The following is a 22,872-nucleotide window of genomic DNA, read 5'->3' on the forward strand; positions in this document are numbered from 1 at the left end:
AACACCTGAAACCAATAACTGACTATTATAAATTTTAATTTAATTTTCCACTTTTGAACTAAAATCTTAAAATATTTTTATTTTTTATCTAAGTAATGTGTAGTTACAAATTAGTTTCAAGACACTCCATTTCAGAATAGAGTGAATCTCGCCAAAAACTCAAACACAGGAGTGAATAAAACACAAACAGGAGTTATTTAAAACACTGAATGTTAGAATGACAATGCTAGGAATGGCAAAAAATAACATTCAAATCAATCATGATAAAATATATATAAATAAAATAAAATATTAGTTATCAATCATGATAATCCTAGTGGAAATATAAAGTACTGTGAAAATTTCATAATTCTTTGCTGCAAACGTAGAGAAAAATATTTAATAAATTAAAGACATGTAAAAATTCACTTGCTGTTTCAAAATATAATAAACAAATCATTTAGAAAAGCCCTACCCAGAAAAAACAAGCAAGCTACTTAGTCAATAAAAGCAACATCTATTTAGAGTAAAATTATTTTGCTATTTATTATTTGTAATGAAATAGCCCCATAGCTATAAGTGTGTTTTTTGGGAGTTTGTATTACTCACCATTTTTTTTTATATCATTCTTTTTTTGTGATAAGCAGATTCACTAACATTTTTACAATGAAATTTAGAAATTTAATTAAATGTGCTAATTTATCTTTGTGTATATATACATTTATAAATGTGCAATGTTTGTTAAAAAAATGATCATTCATTTTTAAAAAAAATAAAAATATCCACCTTTACTTCAGTATACAGTGGAACTGATTTAGAATAACTCAAAAGAGTACTTCCACTTATGAAGAAGGGCATTATAACGTTTCCATTTCCATTATTAATAAAATGCTGAACCATTTTGAAAATCTTCTGAAATTATTTAGAATTCAATCTAAATTCAATAACTATCTGTCCTTGCACCTACATCGAATACGGGTTCTGACCTCTCCAGCATGCCAAAACTGCAGCCATGAAACTATGGATGCAGTAGACCATCTGGGGACCAGCAGAGCTCTGGACCACTTGCAGAGGGATGATGAAAGCCCCGTTTACACAGAAGCCTGTCTATACTAGTCAGCATGTCATAAAATGGTTCAATAGCCAAGAGTGGGTGTTTGCTAGTAGGTAGTAGTAGGATTTGCCTTATCATTATTTCATGTGTTTGTATTTAAATAATAATTAATACTAACTTTAAACATATACATTTTTATGTCATAAGTACATGATCTATATAATGTTATCTTCCAACGATCAGAATCAGAATTAAAGGTTTATTTATTTAGAGGTCAGACTTCAAAAACTTTTTCGATTCATTATTGAAAGAGCTATCTTGCAATCCTAAATTAATATTAACGACCTTGTAAAAGAATGATCCTTTAATAATACTGATATGTTGGAACTCACATTGCATTGAGATTAATGTGTAACATGTCACTAATACTTATCAGTCGTACCTGGTTTTTGAATAGTATACTAAAATCATGAAGATTTTCTTCAATGATCGACTCTTAAGCACTGGAACTCACACATATCAAGTTAGTGGACCACTGGGGAACTAAAATTAGTAAATTAAACTGAGAATTGAGTTTGCTTATTAAATTGACGTAATCATTTACATCAGGCTTGAGGAGAATTAACTGCTTTTAATTCTCAATTTACACTGTATTTTTTTTTATCACTGAAGCTTTATTGTTTAAACAAGTAGGCTTATGAACATAAAGTCAAAGTCCTGAGCAAGATGATAAAGTATCCATCCCTATCCTGATTAGACTGAAAAAAGAGCAACAATAAACTCTGAAAATTACATTGAAACTTTTATTACGTTAAATAAAATTATCAAATGCTCTGGGATATGAAATTAAACACTTCTTTAATGTGACAACAATATGCCTCACACAAGTACAACCATGAGAGATGCAATTCAATATCTGGGTTTTTCAGTGCAACCCCATCTACATGTAGACCAGATCTAGTGATTTTGATCTATTCTTATTACTAAAGAAATGCTTGAAGGGTCATACTTCAGCTGTAAAGAAATGGTTTTAAAACCTAAACACCAATTATTTTTTTTCTGAGGACAGATTTAAAAACTAGTATAGTATTGATGGAAGAGTATTAATGTGTGTAATAATTTTATAGAAATTAATTATGCGACTGAAAATAAAGAATCACTTTTTTATTTCATTAAATATCTTTTCCCATTAATTTTCTATTAATGTAGAGACAAAAATTTTGATCACGCTGGCAGATGTCAGGGCCATGTGAGTACAGAACAGTATTTTTGTTAATTAGTAGGGAGCTGCCTTTGGAATAACTAACAGTGTATCCTCTCAGATGGTAATATAAGGCTAACAGCTGAAGTGACTATCAGGTCAATCAGACTTACGGCTTGCCAATAAAATCTAGGTAGTTGTAGTTAGAATAACTTAAGTTAGAATGAAGGAATAGACAATTAATTCACATCAAAATAAGTTATCCATTAATAAACTATGGAATTCTTTTTCTAGCAACTTAATTTTATAAACAAATTAAGGATTTCTTAAAATTAAACAAAATAGTACTTCTACAACATTGTAATTCAAGCTACAATGGAGTGTTATCAAAATGCAATTTATTCAGGGATTGTTGTTTTTTAAATATATTAACCACACAATTTTTTTATCACGTTTCGAAAAAATAAAGATTTTTTTGCATAATAGTACCACGACAGGACCATTTAGAATATAACTTGAGTTAGAATGCATACATCAAGAACAATTGCATATTTCTCATAACAAAATATGATATTTTTAATGAAATGTTCTTTTTTCTTACTCACTTTCACTTTTTAACAATAAAAATGAGTTAGATTCCAATACACCTAATTCGAATTATTTAAAACGTTATCTTTATTTTACATCATGTTTGTGGATATTCAATATTTTTTAGATAATAAAAGTAGCAATGATGAAATAAATTACATGAATTATTTACAGTAAAAACTTCTAATTTTCACCAAAATTAGATTTCAATAATTCTAATTCTACTTTATACATCCAGCACCAAATCTACTTAAAGTTTACAGACCTAAAATATTAATTTATTTTAAAAAATTGTTCTACAGTGAATTTTTTATTTTTATTGAAATTATAGTTGATTGTTTTAATAGTTTATGACTTTTTAAACTAAAATTTATTTATTTCAAGAATTACATCAGTTACTAGAAATAAACAAGCCTGAAATAAGTTTAGATCAATACAATGAACTATTCTTAAGATAATATATAAATGCATACAAATCAGTATGTAATAATGATCAAGCAAAAAAAAAAACCTTAAATATTTCACAAAGGACTAAAATAATAATACAAATATTGTATTTTTTTATAAATTTTATTTATTAAAATTATATTTTTATTAAACACTAAAATATTATTAACAAATCTATTTAATAATAACTATCTTATTAACAAAATTATATGTGGAAAACAGTAATAACAGAACAAACAAATTTTTCAGTCATTTTTAACAAAAGATATTTTAAATCAGGTTTTTAAGTCTTTACAACTAAATTAGTTTTATGTAATTTAACTAAGTGGTTATAAGTAATCAATTTAAATACCAATATTAATTTGTAATATGTGCATTCTTTGGACAATTTTAACATAAATTGCATTTTATAAACTTGCTATTAAAAGAATTGTTGAATTTTTCAAAGAAACTGTTGTTTCATATTGTTGTCCAATAGAGATAAATGTAGAAACTGATGGATATCAATAAATATTTTATGCTAAAGAAAATAAAAAAATAACAAATGTACCAGATCTTAATTGTAAGCATGACCTCAGGCTATACCTTGAATTACACTGGACAATATTACATTCAGTCATGAAAAATCACAATTAATTACATACACGAGCAAAATGTGTTTAGCTTTTTTAATTTTATAACAAAGGTCATTTTGTTATAACAATGTTACTTTGTTATATGCCACTTCATCATTTACACTTATACTGGAAAATTAAATAATAAAAAATGAGGTTTCTATCAATACATAAGAGAACAAACGTTTTTTCATTAGTGATTTTAATAGGATTGCTATTTTTTATTTAGGAGAATAATGTTAAAATTTAATCTAAAAAAATAAATCTCATTCATAATTATTCAAAATGATCAGTCAAAATTATTTGTGCACCTAAAACATAATGTAGGTACATACAATTCATTTCAACAATGAAATTTTATTTGAAATTTATCTGAAAAACAAAAATTTTACATATAGTAAATTTTAGTGTCACTCAAATCACACAAAATACTATTAGTTATTGGTATCATATTAAAAAAAGTTTGTCACAACCTCATGAAATTTAAGGTAATAAAAAAACAAACAAAAAAACATACAACCTGATTTTTGTTACAGTAATTTCATGGTTGGTACTTGTCGGTTAGTGTCCCATCCCACCTTACATGATATCGTCAACATTACATAATGCTTGCTAAGCTTATTTTTATTGATAATATTGTCTTAGATAATTATAATTTCATTAGAAATAAACTTTTTCAATTTTATTTTATTTTTCCGTATCATTGGAATACATGATTTGAATTATTACCTGAAACCGTGTATTTTCTTGCTTTTGGTCTTATTGTGTTGGCATTTAATACTAAAGGTTAATTAGATGATGTTAAACAGTGAAGCGAGTTTATGTTGGAAATCATGTTAGGTGAGACACTAACCAAAAAGTACAAATTTCTTTGATAGAATCAATATTTTAATAAGATTTTTAACTTAAAATATAATAATATGAAATATATATATGTGTATGTGTGTGCATATGTGTGTGTGTGTACACACAAACACACACATGTTTTACAAAAATACAACTTAATAATTATTAATTTTCAGTTAAATTCTTTGAAACTATAAAAAACTGTACTATTTTTATTTATAATTTAAAATGACAAGCCTATCTACAGCTATTTCCCAGCAAATATTTTACACAGAGATCTTTAATAATGAATTAATTATTATGCATTAAAAAATTATCAGATTTTGCTAAAATAAAAGGTTATTTTTTATAAAAAAATAATACTAAATCCAATAGTTTAAGGAAGTAACCTTTTGATCATTCTTTATTTTTTTAAATTATATATTTTACACAACAATGGGACACAAAATCTTATACATTTTATGTGTGTGCATGTGTGTGTGTGTTGTATGAATCTATGACCCTAAAAACAGTTGTAGGCTATATGACATGAGTAACAAGTTGCTTCAGAAAACAGCATAACCATCTTCAAGAACAGTAAGTTCAATGCCAGGTTTACTAGAGAATATGAGGAATAAAGTAATTATCAGTTGTTTTTTTCTCTTTTTTTTTCACCAAGCCAAATATACTGTTGCGTACCAACATGTCAAGCTTATTCTAATGTAAGTGACAAATATCATATACACTGTGCACCAAAGATATTGAATATTTAGTGAACATTATTATTTTTGTAGAAGGGAATTTGTACCTCAATTGATTTACCTCTGACACAGCCATAACAAAAGCTGGACCAGATAATATGAAGCAAAAAATTAATGTATCCTTCTCTTTCATGGAATAATAGATTAAAATATATGTTTCCATTCATTAAGGAAAATGTGAAAAATACTGAAGTTATTAGGCAATTTATTCCTTTCTTAAGTACTTTTTATTAAAATATATTTAAAATTTTTAGTTTTATATCAAGTATATTAAAAATAAATGAATAATTATATTTTAGAAAGCTACAAATAATGTAAAATGTGTTATTCAGTTTTCAGTAATAGATATAATTATAAATTAATCTTTCCTCTTTTTTATGTGATTAGAGTTATTAGTAAGAGATATTTAAGAAGGTTAGTAGTGTTTTAGTTAACAATTATTTTCAAAGATAATTAACAAGGCAAAATGTACAATATATCTATAAATGTTTAGATCGAATCAAGGTTTATGAATTTATGTTGCTATCTTTATATACTGATCGAAATACATTAATTTAATTCTTTTAGTTAATAAATCATTTGTTTAAATTTAAATATTAAACATAATAGACACTTAATGGATATAAAAGTAGTTAAAAACACAACATAAATTTCATAAAATCACTAATTACAACAAATCTTGCAATAAAACAGTTCTGTATCAAATTACACTTAATGTATAAAAGTTCTAATAAGTCAAAGTCTTTGGTTTACACTGTTATTACTTTTGCACTCAGTGAAACCTGAGAGCAATGTATAATGCAATAAATACAGTTAGGATTGATGATGATACACCACTGGCTGAGTCTTTTCCTGTTCCGATTGATCTTCCTGGTTTACCTGAGCAGACCTCTTGACAATGTTCTTCTTCACAAATATCACAAGTAGTAGTCTTACGAGGCTCATAGAATACTCTTGCTCTTCGCGCTGAAAATAATAAAAATAATAATGCAGTTTTATTAACGTATCAAACTTAACAGCTTTTTGATACTTAACTCTTAACAATATATTAATCAGAAGATAAAATTTTAAATTTAAATTCTCTTTTCTATTTCACTTACTGCTTAATTATTATTTAAACATTTTTAATGTTACAAATATGAGTAGAGTGGGTACCGACCTATGCTATGGTACAAATCAGCAGTATCCTGCTGACTTCCATGTTGGAGTGTTAATGTTTCTTCCTTCTTTCAACTGGAAGATTTTATCTTTAAATCCTTATCAGGTTTGTCATTATTCACATGCAACAAAATTAATTCTCATTCTAAAAAAAAAAAATAAAAAAAGAATAGGTGGCTCTAATTTCAGTAGTTTTAAATATATTTATATATTTCTGTGAATGCATATTGTAATCTAAGGAATTTTTGTTCTCATCAATCCTGATACGAGCTTACAAGTTTGAATTAATTTGTTTTTACAATATGTCACTTAAAACCATTTTTGTTATATAATTTTTACAATAAATTCATTCAGAAATGAAATATTTTTTGAATATTTTTTCTCTCATAAATTCACTCTTTATTTAAATAGTAGTAAATAACAGTTTGCATGTATTATGTTATCTGATCATCTATTGTTCTGCCTGTGGCAGATACCTTACACCATGCTGTCTCCATTCATTTCTTTTCCAAGCCTTTTCCTTCATCTCCTTGTAATATCTGTCTGCTTTATGTTGAGGCCTGAAATAAGCAAAACAGATGGGGAGCAAGGCAGTACGAACCAGCTGTATACAAAATTTCATGACAGCTACTGCACACCTGATTTAGTTTCTATTATAATAATACAGAAATAATGTAACTGTTTATCAGTTGATAAACAATCACATCCACTTGACAACTCATCTTCACTAAAATTAGATTCTGAGGAATCATTTTCAAAATCAATAATGAGTTTATCCATCTTGATATCAACAAAATAATCAGTCTTCCACATTTTTTCTTCTTCTTGCAGCATGTGTTAAACACAGTTCCGCCACTTATATTCTGTTATCTCAGCAATACCGTCTTCAAGTAAAACCTTTACATCCACTAATTTATAAGTTTTGTTATTCCAAGCTACAAATCCTGTTATTTGACTCCTCACTAGTTCTACTGGATTCAAATTATAGTAGTTTGGTGGAAGCCGTAATTCTGTATTCCATTTGCTTCAGCCATGTCATCAATTATGTTTGTGAAAGTTTGCATATTTTTTTAACTTCTGGAGTTCACACTTTAAAAATGTTGAATCAAATGGGATTTATTTTTTTCTCAGCCACGATACTACATCTGCTTTTAGCCATGATGTATTCAAGATTTTTTCTAATTTTACACTATGGTATGATGCGTTATCCATAACAATAACACTGTTTGGCAGAATTAATTTCATAATCATATTAAACAGTTTTTAAAACAATTAGCATTCATATCTTTGTAATAATCACCCTTTTTATTGGATACTTTTTATTGGAAAACTAATAATGCCCTGTTAACAAATCCATATTTATTCCCTACATAACCTACTATCAACCGTTTTCCTTAGTTACTTGCCAATTTTATATTGATACTTAAACCAGACAGAAAAGGTTGATAAAGTGTATTAACAAGTGCCACGCCAAACTTATTGACTGATTGACATTCGTTCACCCAAGATTTATTCAGATAAAAAATCTTTTTTTTCATTTTTCTAAACTCTTTGTTTCAAATATCTTCTTCACCAAATCTTTATGTCATCTCTATCAATGATAAAACTATTTCTACTTTTTCTTGTAAATCTGAAACCTATTGATAAAAGAAGTTTAGGTAAACTAGCAAGACTAATTTTTGGTAAATCCGGATCACTTTTGATAGCTGAAAGTACCTTATTAAGTGTGGGTAATTCAGATTTAAAAAAAGAAACCGTGGACTATGGATCTAACAGCATTTTCATTGAAATCGTCAAATTGGTCTTAAACGGGTTTTGAATGTTTTCTTTTGTTTTTTGGCATGTATACTATCCCATATTTTTTCTTATCAGCTCATGATCTCTTAACATCTGAAATGGATACACCTGCGAATTTATTGAAAACATTAACAACCATCATCTTTCCTCCACTTCCTAATATTTTACCTTTTTTGTGTGTTAACTATACAGTAAGAAGGACTCTTGGCCATAATTATTAAATTTCATGACACTTAAAAAATTTATAAACAGAAACTTAATTTTTACCATTGTAATGAAGCAAATCAGTCATAAATTTCAGTATGATATTTAAACCAAATTAAACTCCACAGTTAAAATAACTATGAAGTTTCACAAGACTAAGTAATTGTTTTTAAAATAGGGTTGGAAATATAATTTAACTGTGTCATAAAACTATAAATAGCTATGAAATTTGCTATTGTTTATTTAATTAACATCATACATATGTACCGAATATGTTGTATGGTTGTCATGTATCACACACATGCAGGTTGTTTACTTCAGGCCTCAAAGTAAAGTAGACAGAAAAGTTTCCAATCACCTTGTCTATTAACTTCATCCTTCTTCTTCACTTCCTTTCTTCTTCTACTGAATTATCAAAATTCCCCTACCTCTAACTGCATATCCTAATCGGTTTCCTTTTCTTTCGCGTACTTTTCTCTTTTAATCTTATTCACTACTTTCTCATCCTTTCCCATATTCACATCTCAAAAGCCTCAATCCAGTCCTCTTATTCACTACTTTCTCATCCTTTCCCATATTCACATCTCAAAAGCCTCAATCCAGTCCTCTACCCCCTTCCTCATCAATGCATCAGTTCCATATAACGAGACACTCTGTACATAGCATTTAACTAACCTCTTCCTTAACTCAATATTCAGACTTTTACTATAGTAATTTACTCTTTTTACCGAAGCTTCCTTTTCCATCACTAACCTTCCTTTTATTTTTATTAGGCTCTTCAGACTTCTGTCTTCTTAGTCTTCAAATATCTGCAATTTTTTACTTTTTCTATTCTTCCTTCAATTGTCATTATCACTAAATGCTCTTCATTGTTTACTTCATTAATTTATTTTTTTTATATCTAGGTGAAATATATTTTATCGCATCTATTAGATTTATAAACAAAAATAAATAATTCTTAACAAGATTTTATTAATTTAATACAGCATAAACAATAAAACAAAAAATTCTTATTTAAATGTAGTATTAGTGCAAATCAGCACTCTTTGTTTTTTGTATTTGAAACAAAATTTGTAACTCCATGTTTACTTTGAATCTAAGAGCTTTCTTCCTTTTTTGGGTGCTATCTTTTAATTATCATATTTTATTTAGAGTTGTTAGATTTTCCAAACATTTTTTTAAAAAGAAAAACTATTAAAATTTCTGGGATTAGAACCTTTTACATAAACATAGGTATGACTTAAAATATCAAAGAATGTATAAGGAAACATTATTATTGTTCAATGAGCTGAAATTGTTGAAGTAATAATGGTAAATAATATATTTGTTTTATAAACGATTGTAGAATTATATTACAGTATGAATTTTTTTTTCTGTTTATTTACAAGTGGTGTAACACAAGAATAATGTAAAGAAAAAATTAATTTAATTTATTTTTTAAATTCAGTCCTAAAAGCTGTAAAATAAAAACCATAATTTAATTTTCATATAGTAAATACTAAGAAAAAAAACAAATAATAATAACTTCAAAGTCAGTTTTTTATTTGTCAAAGGCAAAAATTTGAAATTGAAAAAAAATTTGATTTTTAATAAAGAAATAATAATAATTAGCAGCAGAACCTAACATAATACAGGTTGTTTAACTTAAAGGTTGAGTTGTTAAACTCAATAGTTTGTACTAAATGCATATTTTTTTAAAATTCATATATTAATGCAAGATGAGTAAAATAATGTGGAAGATGTTGCAACTGGAGCTGAAGTGGGAAGGACTGATTATTGTCTGCATATTTGAGAATTGCCAGTCTGTGTTGAGCATTGGCTTTTGAACAAGGTTTGTAATCATGTGTTGTTTGTTAAAATGGGGTTAACTGTTGAAGAATATTCATAATGGAAACTTATTTAGAGATGAAATCAAATGTTGTATGTTAGCAAAGGTTCTGGGAGAAATTTGAAAAAGAAGCACCAGTGAAAAGAGTTATTCAGAAGTTAGTTAAAATATTTTGTGTAACAGGTTTGGTATTAGATGAGAAATGTCCCAGATGTCAGTTTTAACAACAAATATCATACCAGACATTAAAGCAGCAATTACAAGATTTTCTCATAAACCTTTGCGGAGACTAAGCTGGAAAAGAACAATTCTCTAGGTTCAGCCCACACTGCAGTAAGGAGAATGCTAAAGTGTTATCAATATCATATGCAAGTTTTTCATGAGCTAACTAAAGCTAATTAAGCTAAAAGAGTTTGCTACTGTCAATAGTTCAAGAACTTCATAAGAGGCATCATTGGCATTTTAGGTCATGTTTTTCACAGATGAAGCAAGATTTCACTTTGGTGGATATGTTATTAGTTAGAACTACTGGACCTGGGGTAATGAAAACCTGCAAATTTTCCTTGAATCTCCCCTAAACCCACAAAAAATAGGTGTATGGTGTACAGTTTCAAGGCAATGAATAACAGGATTCTTGTTTTTTGAAAAAACTGTGGTTGCTGCCGTCTGTCAAGAAATTATACCACACTTCATAATCTTAATGCAAGAGGATGAGCGTGTCTTCTGGTTGCAACAAGACAGAACCACTGTGGGATCCCATGATCTGACTAATCCAGATTTTCTTCTGTGGGATTACTTACAAAATATTGTTTAAAGAAGCAATCCACACGGTCTTCAGGAATTGAAGATAGAGATTACCATTGCCATCCACAAAATAGAACAGGAGACAGCTATAAAGAGTAGTCAGGAACATGGTCATATGTGTTAGTGCATAGAATTGGATGGACATCATTTTCAACATCTTCTGTAAATTATTATTTAAGTGTTTGCCAATAAACGATTACTAATAAACTAAACTAAGTGATGAGGCCTCTTTTAAGTTGAACACTCTGTAGAATATAAATTGTTTTATAGATCTATAGATGGTATCACTTCCTGGAAATGGGAACAATTTTCTTTAACAATGTAAAGAGAGATGATAATTATTAAAAATTATATTAATATATTTTACACATAAGTATACTGCATGCTGCTGAATTGCAGTAGAGAAAGGCAATGTTGCTATAGTAGTATGTCTCATAAATAAAATAATTAATAACTTTTGAAATTTTATAAACTTACTTTGATCATAATAATCATAAACAGTTACAGGTACTGGTTTTTGCATAGCAACTTTGTGTGTTCTAAATGCTGAAACTGTAGGACAGTATTCCTTCTTTATCATCTGAAAAAAAAACAGGTTGATATTCAGATCCGTAGATTCAATATAATATTATGAAACTGCTTATTTGAATGTTAATACTCACTTTAAAGATACAAAAAAATTAACAAATATGATATGTATCCTTATTAACTTTTTTTAATGGATTTGGAATCAAATCTCACAAGCAGCCTAGTGTCAATCCAATATCAACACTTATGAAGATAAATAAAGTATATAAATATTTCATTCTGTTTATTACATAATAATAGATGATATAGATCGTCAGGGTTAGAAATCTGCTAGTAACAAAAATAAAGAAAAGGATCTACCTCAGCATTTGCCTGGATAAAGAGAAAAATCACCCTGATTGCAGCAGCATGGTGAAATACAAAAATAATTATAAAGTAAAAAATGAATGCGGTTCAAGTGTATATTAATTATTAAAAATAAATACATGAAGATAGTAAAGAAATAAAACAAATACTGAGTGAGTGAAAATCCAGAAGCCATTAATGAAATTATTTAAGAACTTATTATTCATGCATGTGAAACAGAAATATAGAAATTATTTTTTTTTTAGAATTTTTTTATCTTTGTTTATTAAGACCCATCCATATCTGATTTGAATACACAAAGATTTTTAAATATATCCATATTCTAGACCTTAATGACCTATCATCACCTGTAATCCAGACTATTATTTGTTGGTATCTGCTCAAAAATAACACTGTTCTTTGAAAAATATACGTTGAGGATTTTATTTCCAAATTAGCTGAATTTTAGCATGTGCTCATTCATGATTTAGTCATGGTGGTGAGATGAATGGTCTGTCTAAAGTTGTCTTTCTTAACATTCACTCATAATTCACCGTACGTATAATACTAACTGTGAAATTACACAGTAGCTGGTAAATATGTCTAGAGTAAGTAATAGCTACCAAAAATAATATATGAGGCTTGGCTGATAAATTTTGCATTTATATGTATAGCATGGGAATGTAGAGATATTGGATGAAATAAAAAATGAATAAAAGTACAATACCTTAACTACAAAATGCAGTAATTATTTTTCAATATAATCCCCATTTACACTGATATGCTTTTCCCAATATATGACCCACTACATGAATAAGTTTTTGCATTCTATCTTGAAACATTCTGGTGGTCTTTCTTGAATCTAAGTGGCCACAGCTTCCTTCATCTCTTCATTGGTGGTGTAATGATTACCTTTGAGATCCCTCTTGAGATTAGGGAAGAAGTGGAAATCGCACGGAGGCAAATCAGGTGAGTGTGGTGGATGTGGAATAGGCTCAACTTCAGATTGCAGAGAGCCATCAGAGAGTTTGCACGGTACCCATTGTACACAGATTTTATGGTAACCAACTGCTCAACAATAAGACCTACTTGTTCTTTAGATAAGCAAACTGAATAGCGATGCATTGCTGGATGATTCACTAGTCACCGTGAAGCAAATCATCCACCTCCTTTCAATGTTTCTTGTCAGTCACAGAAACTGGTCGTCCGCTGCAAGGTGCATATCCTCAATTGTTGCTTTATCAGCTTCACATTCGCGAAATTTCAATGCCCACCTATTCACAGTACTATTGTCAACAATTTTACTACTGTAAACTGCTTTTAAACGATGAAAAATATTCGTAGGATTCACATTTTCTGCTGTTAAAAATTCAATCACTGCATGCTGTTTTCACTGTGTTGACATATTGGCCGTGCCAGACTCCATTTTAACTGCTACTGAAAACAAACTGGTAAACTGATTTCAACGCATTATTGCAGATTTGTAGAGGGGGATTTTAGTTATCAGGTGCTGCCATGTCCAACTCAATAGTACCTTTTGTCTTCGTGTAACATGCTAGTGTGCAAAATTTATCAGCCGAGCCCCGTAGGTGTAGTAAAATATGAATAAATCTATTATAATTATAAACCTAATTTTAATGGTAATAACAAAAATTATTAGCTATTTTTTTTCAAACAATTTTATTTAGTAACTGCAGTTATTTATCATTGCTTGTAATTATACCAAAAAAATAAATACCAGAAGCAAGTTCAAAATAAAAAAAAAAGATGATAAAAATGATTTATATTGCAATTATTTATCACTGCTTTTAATGATGCAAAAAAGAATAATGTAACAAAGCAAGTGTGAGATCAATAAAGATAAAAAAGATTATAGAAATTTTCAATAAGAATATACAAATAGACATAAAAAACGTCTTTTATAAATAGAATTTAAAAAAATTATTATTACTTTTAATTATACATAAAAAAATACAAAGGAACTGTAAACTGAATAAACATAAAAAAGATATATCAGTCCTATCAGATAAAAAAATAAATGAATATTACATAATTCATGTTGTAGGCCTAATAAAGATATAACAATCAGTTCTTCTCATTTCTTAGTTACAATATGTAGGCAAATTGTAGCTGACATTCAGTATTTCCAACACTACAAAATCCAGTGGTACATTTTACTAATTCACAACCCAGAGCACATAGTAGAATAGGCAAAATCAATGTATATATATATATATATATAGTAAAACAGCAGCACAGATGTCAGATCAAATTGAACACATGTGGATTGTAGAGTAAGACTGTGTGTATAAAAATTATAAACACAGGAACAAATTTTCCATAGTTTTCACGTATAATATTTGCAGGCAGCAGAAGGAATTAAGGGTATATCTAAAATAATGCACACTGGAATTAACAGGATATATTTGAAATAACATTGTTTTATGGTCCAGAAAAATTTAAGGTATTATACAGCATGATCATAAATTAATCAGTGCATTTATAATATTAATAAAAAAAAAATAAAATAATAACAAAGCAATCTACTTACATTCATGTTTTATTGCTGAACAGGACATTTCAAACAGTTTTCTTTACAACACTTATTAACTTCAAAGAAGTTCCACATAAAAAAAAAATATGTCTAGACATAGACATAATGAAATGTTCATAATATAGACATAATATTCAATTTCACGCCACACATTAAAAAGAATATCTGGAGTTATTCCATTAATTACATTCTTCAATTCTTTTTTTTTTAGTTAACTGATATTGGCAACCTTCATTGTGTATCCCATGTCTTTGACAAAACCCCAGACAAAGAAATTGAACGTAACGTCAGGGGGATCAAGGTGACCTGGGAATTGGTCCATCATGGCCAATCCAACATTAAGAAAATTGTTCATGTACGTAGTCCTCTACATTTAAACGTCAGTATGCTGCTACGCCATCTTGTTGAAAGTAAACATTGGGTTGCTGATGTTCTTAATTTGTGGTACTGCATACCACCTTAACATGTCTAGATAATTAGTGCTGGTAACCATTGACTCAGGGGAGAAGAATTGTCCGATCACTTCATAAGCAGTCAACGCAAACTAAATGCTAATTTTTGGGTTTGTCAACGTTGTGTTTGTAAAATGGCATGAAGGTTCTTGGTACCGTAAATCTAGCAATTATGATGGTCAACATGACTAGAAACATGAAAGGTAGCTTTGTCAGAGAAGATTACTGTTTTTAAAATGCATTATCTTTATTCATTTTATCAAGAACAACTACAGCAAAATTGTAACAGCGTGGTTTATTGTCATCTTCAATTGTATGGACCGACTAAATTTTATATGCGCTTGTGTAGAACCTTCACAATTGCTGACTGTGGTATTCCCAGTTCTAAATGTACATGAGTCTGTTTACCTGGGCTTCTCTAAAACGTTTCTCTTATTCAATTCACAACTTTCATGGAGGCAGGATGTCTACCAGCACCTTTTTTGTGTACTACACTTCCTCTATCCTTAAACTGCTGATACCAACATTTTTTTTATTTGTCTTTATTAGGAGGATCACGGCCGAACTCTAAATAAAAACATCTATGTACAGTAATAACAGATCAATTTCATGAAACCATACCTGTATGGTAGCCGTTGTTCAACTGACAATCCCCTTGTCATTAAATTTTGCTGAATAATTTATGTTCACTCTGTACAGTATGACATAAAGTAGTTATGGGCACAAAAAAGCAAATGCAATATAGTACTCAACCTGCACACTAATAAGCAGTTAATAATGGTAAAGAACCTCTGCCATCAATACAAAAAATATTACAGAGTTTGTCTCTTAGAGCTTTTCAACACTTGAGAGATTAAATAATATAAATAAAAATTTTATAATACACAATTTACCTTATCAAAATATAACATGACAACTGTATCTCCATCCTTAGTTTCAACTCTCTTCACATTCTGTGACAATTCAAGAGATGGCAAAGCATCTTGGTCAACTGTAAATCCTGATGGAAGTGAAACTTCCATTACAGCCATATTACTTTCATTACCCCCAACAAATCTATAAAATATGATAACACACAATTAATATATTAAAAATAAGCTATAAATAATTAATTACATTAACATATAATACAAAATGCCCCCCCTAAAAGTTGTAACATATTCTACATTTATTTTAATAGGAAAGAAGTTAAGAATTACTGCAATTAAAGCCCATTTACCTCATATTTGATGGTTTAGCATCATTACTAGAGTGGTGTGAAAATGTTAAATCGTGGTAATGATTAAAACAATTATTTCATATTTTTTAACTCAATCAGTAGCATTATTAAAAATATAGTTAAATCGAAAACAATTAAAAAAAAAAACCTGATATTGACTAGTGAAAGATATTTAAAAATATCTTTCACTAGTATTTGTGTATTATCTATCAATAATATAAGTCTGGTCTTCCCTCTTTACTATTATTTTTTAATTAATTTACTCTATTTTGATTTTATTTCAATAATATTTTAACTTTCAGTCTAATGTATAAAAGCCTATATCATTCAATCAGTTTGATAACAGCCATTATTATTTTAATAAGACCAGCACCAGTCAACAGGACTTCTCTGATCTGATCTACAATGATGGAATAAATTTTTTTTTTATATAACATATCTAATTTTTAAAAGGATCTTTTTAACATATGAGCATGTTATTTTTTTATAAAAAGATTGGACCCAAGAATAAATTAAATTATACTGAGTAATTCAAAAAGGACTTCACAACCTTAAAAGCACATTTATTTACAGATCTAGTTGTGGTCTCATTTCATAGCTCATTTTGTAGTTCATTAGTACCAAATTTAGACACCAGAGTACTGCCACCAGTGTTGTTAAAAATTGATATGTTTACAGATGCGGAACCTGCTCACTGTGTGTTTTGGTTTCAAGGTTTCTAGTCAGCTACTGCAGTTCAATGTATTTTCATACAGAGTACAGTACGGAGCCTCCTACTAGGCATACAATTTTCTCTTAGCACCAAAAATTTGCTGAAACAGGTTGTTCTGTTAAACATATAAAATCACAGAATGCCCATGCATCCCTGAAGCTGCTGTGGAAGAATTGAGAGAAAGCTTTGCACATAGTTTGAAGAAATCAACTCGACATGCATCTCACGAGACTGGCATTCCACAAACAACTGTCTGGCTCTTATTACATAAACGATTATACTTGAAGCTATATAATCTAACTGTGGTTCAACAAACACAAGTTTGTTCAACTACAGTTTTGTGTGGAAATGATGATAGAATTGCAGCAATGATCCATTTTTAGACAATGTAATTTTTAGTGATGAGTCAATGTTTCACATCAGCGGTAAGGTGAATGTCCATAACTGCCGAATATGAGGTAATGAAAATCCTCATGAAACTTTGCAGTACATTCGATGATAGCCCTAAGGTTAATGTTTTTTGTGTTCTGAGCAAACAAAGACTATGTTCTTCTTCCAGGAAGCAACTGTATATGGTATAGTTTATTTGGATATGCTTCAAAATTTTCTAATTCTTCAGTTAGATGATGATGACCAAGATGGTATTACTATAAGCAAGATGGGGCAATACCTCAACTAATGAGGTATATGTTGCATTACAAATGCGACATCATATCAAACCAAAGTGAATTTTGGGTGATAAACATGTTTTTTCTATGAAATGAGACCTCAACCGAATCTGTAAGTTATTTCAATAAATTTATATTTGCTTTTAAAGTTGTGAAGTACTTTTTGAATCACTCAGTATATTTTATATATTTGTATTTATATATATATATTTTTTGTCTTCAGTCATTTAACTGGTTTGATGCAGCTCTCCAAGATTCCCTATCCAGTGCCAGTCGTTTCAAGTATACCCCCTACATCCTACACCCCTAACAATTTGTTTTACATATTCCAAACGTTGCCTGCCTGCACAATTTTTCCCTTCTACCTGTCCCTCCAGTTTAAAGCAACTATTCCAGGATGCCTTAATATGTAGCTTGTAGGTCTGTCTCTTCTTTTAACTATATTTTTCCAAATGCTTCTTTCTTCATCAATTTGCCGCAACACCTCTTCATTTGTCACTTTATCCACCCATCTGATTTTTATCATTCTCCTGTAGCACCACATTTCAAAAGCTTCTAATCTTTTAGAAGGATATATATTAAATACATCAAAATAATTTAAAATTCTATTTTTTTATAAAGCAGATAATTTTTTTCTTCAAAAAGGGTATTTATAAATTTTTAAAATTCATTGTTATTATTTTTAAACAAATTCAATGTAAATTTGTGTAATTTTTATTTTATTTTAGCCTTCTCATAGCATAAAAAATCTCAAAAGGTTTTTGAGACATATACATATTACATATTTTTTCTCTTTTGCAAATTCTTTACAAAAATATTTTTTATTTTTTATTATAATAGTAAAAAATGAAGATGTTCCAAAACATAATGAAAATTATTTGTTTAATCCATTTACCCTTAGACTAATTTTTTTTCATCAAAATGAAAAGAAAATAAAAGTTTTGTTTTTGTTAAAAAAATTTTTTTCTGAAATAAGAGACAATTAAATATTATAATGAAAAATATATGTTAATGGGTTGATTTTTAAATAATATAAAACATTTTTATCTAAAAAAATATTCCCTAATGTAAATATCATGTAAAACAGAATTAATCATTAAAAAAACTTACCCTGAGCAAATTGATAATTGTAAATGGTTCATATCAGAGTTTTTATCAACCTGGGGATCAAGTGTGAACAAAGGCCAAGCACCAGTTACATTAACATTAAATCTGTAAGAAACCTGAACAATGGCAAATCCAGTGCCAGTAGCATTTACTTGAATTTCTCTTGTTTTTCTAGGTACCTGAAATGCAAATGTATAACACAAAAATTAAAATTAAGTTTTTTTATGATTAATTCACCACAATAAGCTTTGAAACTTGTGCTTGGGACCAATTCATCAATTGTGCTAGATCAATTCATTTTGTAGTGTATGAAAAATGCCAAGCCTGACTGGGATTCGAACCCAATGAGGGTTCAAATAGCTGTATAAGTTCTATCCCCATCATTTTTATTTACATATATATACAGTCTATATTTTAAACTGTATGTATCAGAGGTAACGCTCTTGCCTGTGATTGGCAAGGTTTTTGAGAAGGTCCTATATTTGCACATTAATGTTAGATGGCCACTTGTTATCTGCTAATGGACAACCGGTATGGTTTCTGACCGGGCAAGAGCACTGAGGATGCCATATTAAAGGTAATGGATATAGCTTTCTCTAGTCCATGTAAATATGTATTAAGGATTTTTCTGGACATATCCAGGGCATTTAACAACTTATGGTGGCCTTCTGCCCTGTTTCAGATGCAGAAGCGTAAGCGTTCACGAAATGAACTAGACGTGCTCTCAAGTTATTTCAGTCATCGGACTGTTTCCCTGCGTGACAGCAACTCGGAGATTCATAAGACCTTAACTAAAGAATGCCCTTAGGGCAGTGTTCATTAGATCATAGAATTCGATTCGATGTTGCGTTTAAGTTGCCATGTGGTTGTCGTGTCATTGCTTATGCCAATCTATAAGATGTTATTATATACAAAATGTTTATTATTTTTTTTGTCAATTTGTCCAATTTAGAACATTATGCATCAGAACCATTCAGTTTACATATTTCAAAAGAATTGTGCGTCTGATGATTGTGTTTATTTTGGTTTTTGATCTGAATGCTACATTGTATCTAGTATTTTTCAATTCATACAGCAACTATTTTCCTTGAGTTTTTGTTTATAAATGTTCATGTGACGAATTTTTAATTTTTATTTTTATTTACAATATTTTGACAATTAATGATTTAATGAATATTTCTATTTTATACCTCATGTTTCTATTTTTACACGAAATTAAATAAAAATGAAAAAAATATTTTTTTTAAATTTATTTTATTACTTTTTTAATTACTATAAAAATCATTTGATCTTTTTCTTTTTTTTAGAAATTTCTAGTAATTTATAAATTAAAATGTTGATCACAAACTGCTCAGATACCATAATTTTTGGTAGTTTAATTTTTAAACTGAAAAACATAAAGAATCCGTACTTGGTATACACCCTATAAAATCTGTTTTCCCTAATTTTCAGAGATAATTACAAAACCATGTTTTCTATCCTCAATATTTAATGCTGATTTCATAGATTTAAGGGTTACATGGAAGGGGTTTAAACGCTTGCTTTATCATGGTATTTTCCAACAATCTGATGATAATGTGCTTTGTTTGTTTCTACAAAATTTTGTTGGGAATACTTAAATTGGCCTGATGATATTAATTAGGTATGTTCTCAATGAATTTTACTCTCCTTGAGAGTTTTTCAGACATCCATAACAATAATCAGTGTAGCAATTTTCATAACTGTTTTTTAATCTCTGGTAAATGACTAATCAATTCATTGAAATATTTTTGGCAATCACCTTTTCTTTCTTTTTCCTGTTTAGCATCTGGTAATTACCATTCAGATAATACTTCAGAGGATGAATGAGGATGATATGTATGAGTGTAAATGAAGTGTAGTCTTGTATAATCTCAGTTCGACCATTCCTGAAATGTGTGGTTAATAGGAACCCAACCACCAAAGAACTTTCTTTCTACTGATCAAATCCTTTCTTTTTTTCTTTTTCCTGTTCAGCCTCTGGGAATTACTGTACAGGTATACTTCAGAGGATGATATGTATGAGTGTAAGTGAAGTGTAGCCTTGAACAGTCGCAGGTCGACCATCCCTGAATGTATAGTTAGTTGAAACCCAACCACCTAAGAACATCGGTATCCATGATCTAGTGTTCAAATCCTTTCTTTTTCCTGTTTAGCCTCCAGGAATTACCTTTCAGGTATTACTTCAGAGGATGAATGAGGATGATATATATGAATGTAAGTGAAGTGTAGCCTTGTACAGATGCAGGTCGACCATCCCTGAGATGTATAGTTAGTTGAAACCCAACCACCAAAGAACACCGGTATCCACGATCTAGTATTCAAATCCGTATAAAAATAACTGACTGCTAGGACTTGAACACTGGAACTCTCGACTTCGAAATCAGCAAATTTGGGAAGCTGCGTTCACCACTAGACCAACCCGGTGTGTTTTTTGCAAGCACCTACAATTGATTAATGCCACTCTATCTTCCAGTGTTTGTAAAACATATCAGTTCATATTTGATCAAGGTATCTTTGATCCTCACTGTAATTCTGTATATTTGTCCCTCTACCCTGAAAAAAACAACAAAATTATTTTATTCCAGAATAATTTTTTGTTTGATGCAATTGAATTTTTCTTTCAAACTCCAGGTTAAGGTTATGGAAAATTCTGTCTTTAATATACTTTATGTAAATTTCATAAGTATTAATTATTTTTTAAATTACCTCATTCTTTTGAAGAATCATTGCATTAGATTTGTTGATATTTATTGACATACTACTTCCTTTTGCGTAGCTGAATGATACAGTGATTTCTGGTGAATTTACAGTGATACTTTCAGCCAATTTGGCAAGAGCACTCAGAGCTATAACAGTATCCTGTGAATTAAAACAAAAAAATGTAAAAATTTTAAGAAAAAGATAATAAAACAGAATTCAGTAGTAAAAATAAAACATTTATACTTTTAAAAAATTAAAGGTTTAAATTTTTTTCACATATCAGGACAAATATGTACTAACACAAAACACACACTTACAATACAATTACCTACAAGTGTAAGCATGCATATAAGTAATTGTATCGCTTGTTCAAAGCATTCCAACAATTCTAATTCAAAGGCTTTTCTTAATAAGTCCTATTCATAGTTAAGTCCTATTCATTTGAATTTCAAGTATGTTTTCTTAAGACTGTTGCAGTACTCAATCTTAATAAATATAATTAAGCAGTATTCATTGCTTAATTAATTTATCTTTTAATTCACTTATTACAAATCATTTAATTACAAAATTATTAAATATTAGAAGGTTCATATTGTGATTTTCTATCTCAACAGCAAAACATTAGAGAACAAACACAAATTTTAAGTTGTATTAGTTTTAGAATATTTAAAATTGGTTATAAAACTTTTCAAAGTATTTAAGATAAGGAAAACACTTTTGTGCAGAAGAGTACATAAAAAATTCTAATTTATTTAAAATTTTCAAAATGTACAAATATTTAAACGATACTGGCTGATAAAAAAAAAAAAAAATTTTTTTCATTACTAATTACTTTTAAATAAAGCAAACTTTTTTTTGGCTCTTTTTGGAATCTATAAATACTAATATTGCAATTAATCATATTTAGAGGTTCATGAGATCAAATCCAATGTTAAAAAAAATCCATATTTACTTCTAAAAAGTAATAATTAGAGACCGGATTATATGCATTTGCATATATGCATATTAAGTTAATTTTCACCAGTTATTGCATATTTTCTTTAAAATCTAGTGATGATGCGTATTTTCACTATATCTCTTATATAAAAGAGAATGTCCTGACTGATCCACTGACTCATAATCAACGTACAACCAAAACTATTATAGGTAGAGGCTTGAAATTTTCAGGGTACCTTTGTATCTTTAAGTAGGCGTGCACGAAGAAAGGATTTTGCAAAATTTTGATTTTAAGGGGTCCAAATCGATAAAAACTTAAATGTTGTGTTTTTTAAAAAATAACAGCGCTATCTGTTGGACGTAAAAGCAA

General features: G+C 28.9%; 1 protein-coding gene across 3 annotated transcripts in view; it reads right to left on the minus strand.

Moving 5' to 3' along the window:
• Positions 1-3,373: 3,373 nt before the first annotated feature.
• Positions 3,374-22,872, minus strand: part of LOC142318763 (CD109 antigen-like) — a 326,445-nt gene continuing 306,946 nt past the window's right edge. For all 3 annotated transcript variants that reach the window (XM_075355213.1, XM_075355212.1, XM_075355214.1), the window contains exons 24-28: positions 21,573-21,725; positions 18,849-19,024; positions 16,033-16,195; positions 11,738-11,840; positions 3,374-6,435 (exon numbers count right to left, since the gene is read on the minus strand). In XM_075355213.1, coding sequence (XP_075211328.1) covers positions 6,242-6,435; positions 11,738-11,840; positions 16,033-16,195; positions 18,849-19,024; positions 21,573-21,725 — 789 coding nt within the window. In that variant the 3' untranslated portion in view covers positions 3,374-6,241. The remainder of the gene's footprint in view (positions 6,436-11,737; positions 11,841-16,032; positions 16,196-18,848; positions 19,025-21,572; positions 21,726-22,872) is intronic.

This window comes from Lycorma delicatula, chromosome 2, assembly GCF_047948215.1.
Source record: "Lycorma delicatula isolate Av1 chromosome 2, ASM4794821v1, whole genome shotgun sequence".
Lineage (NCBI taxonomy): Eukaryota > Metazoa > Arthropoda > Insecta > Hemiptera > Fulgoridae > Lycorma > Lycorma delicatula.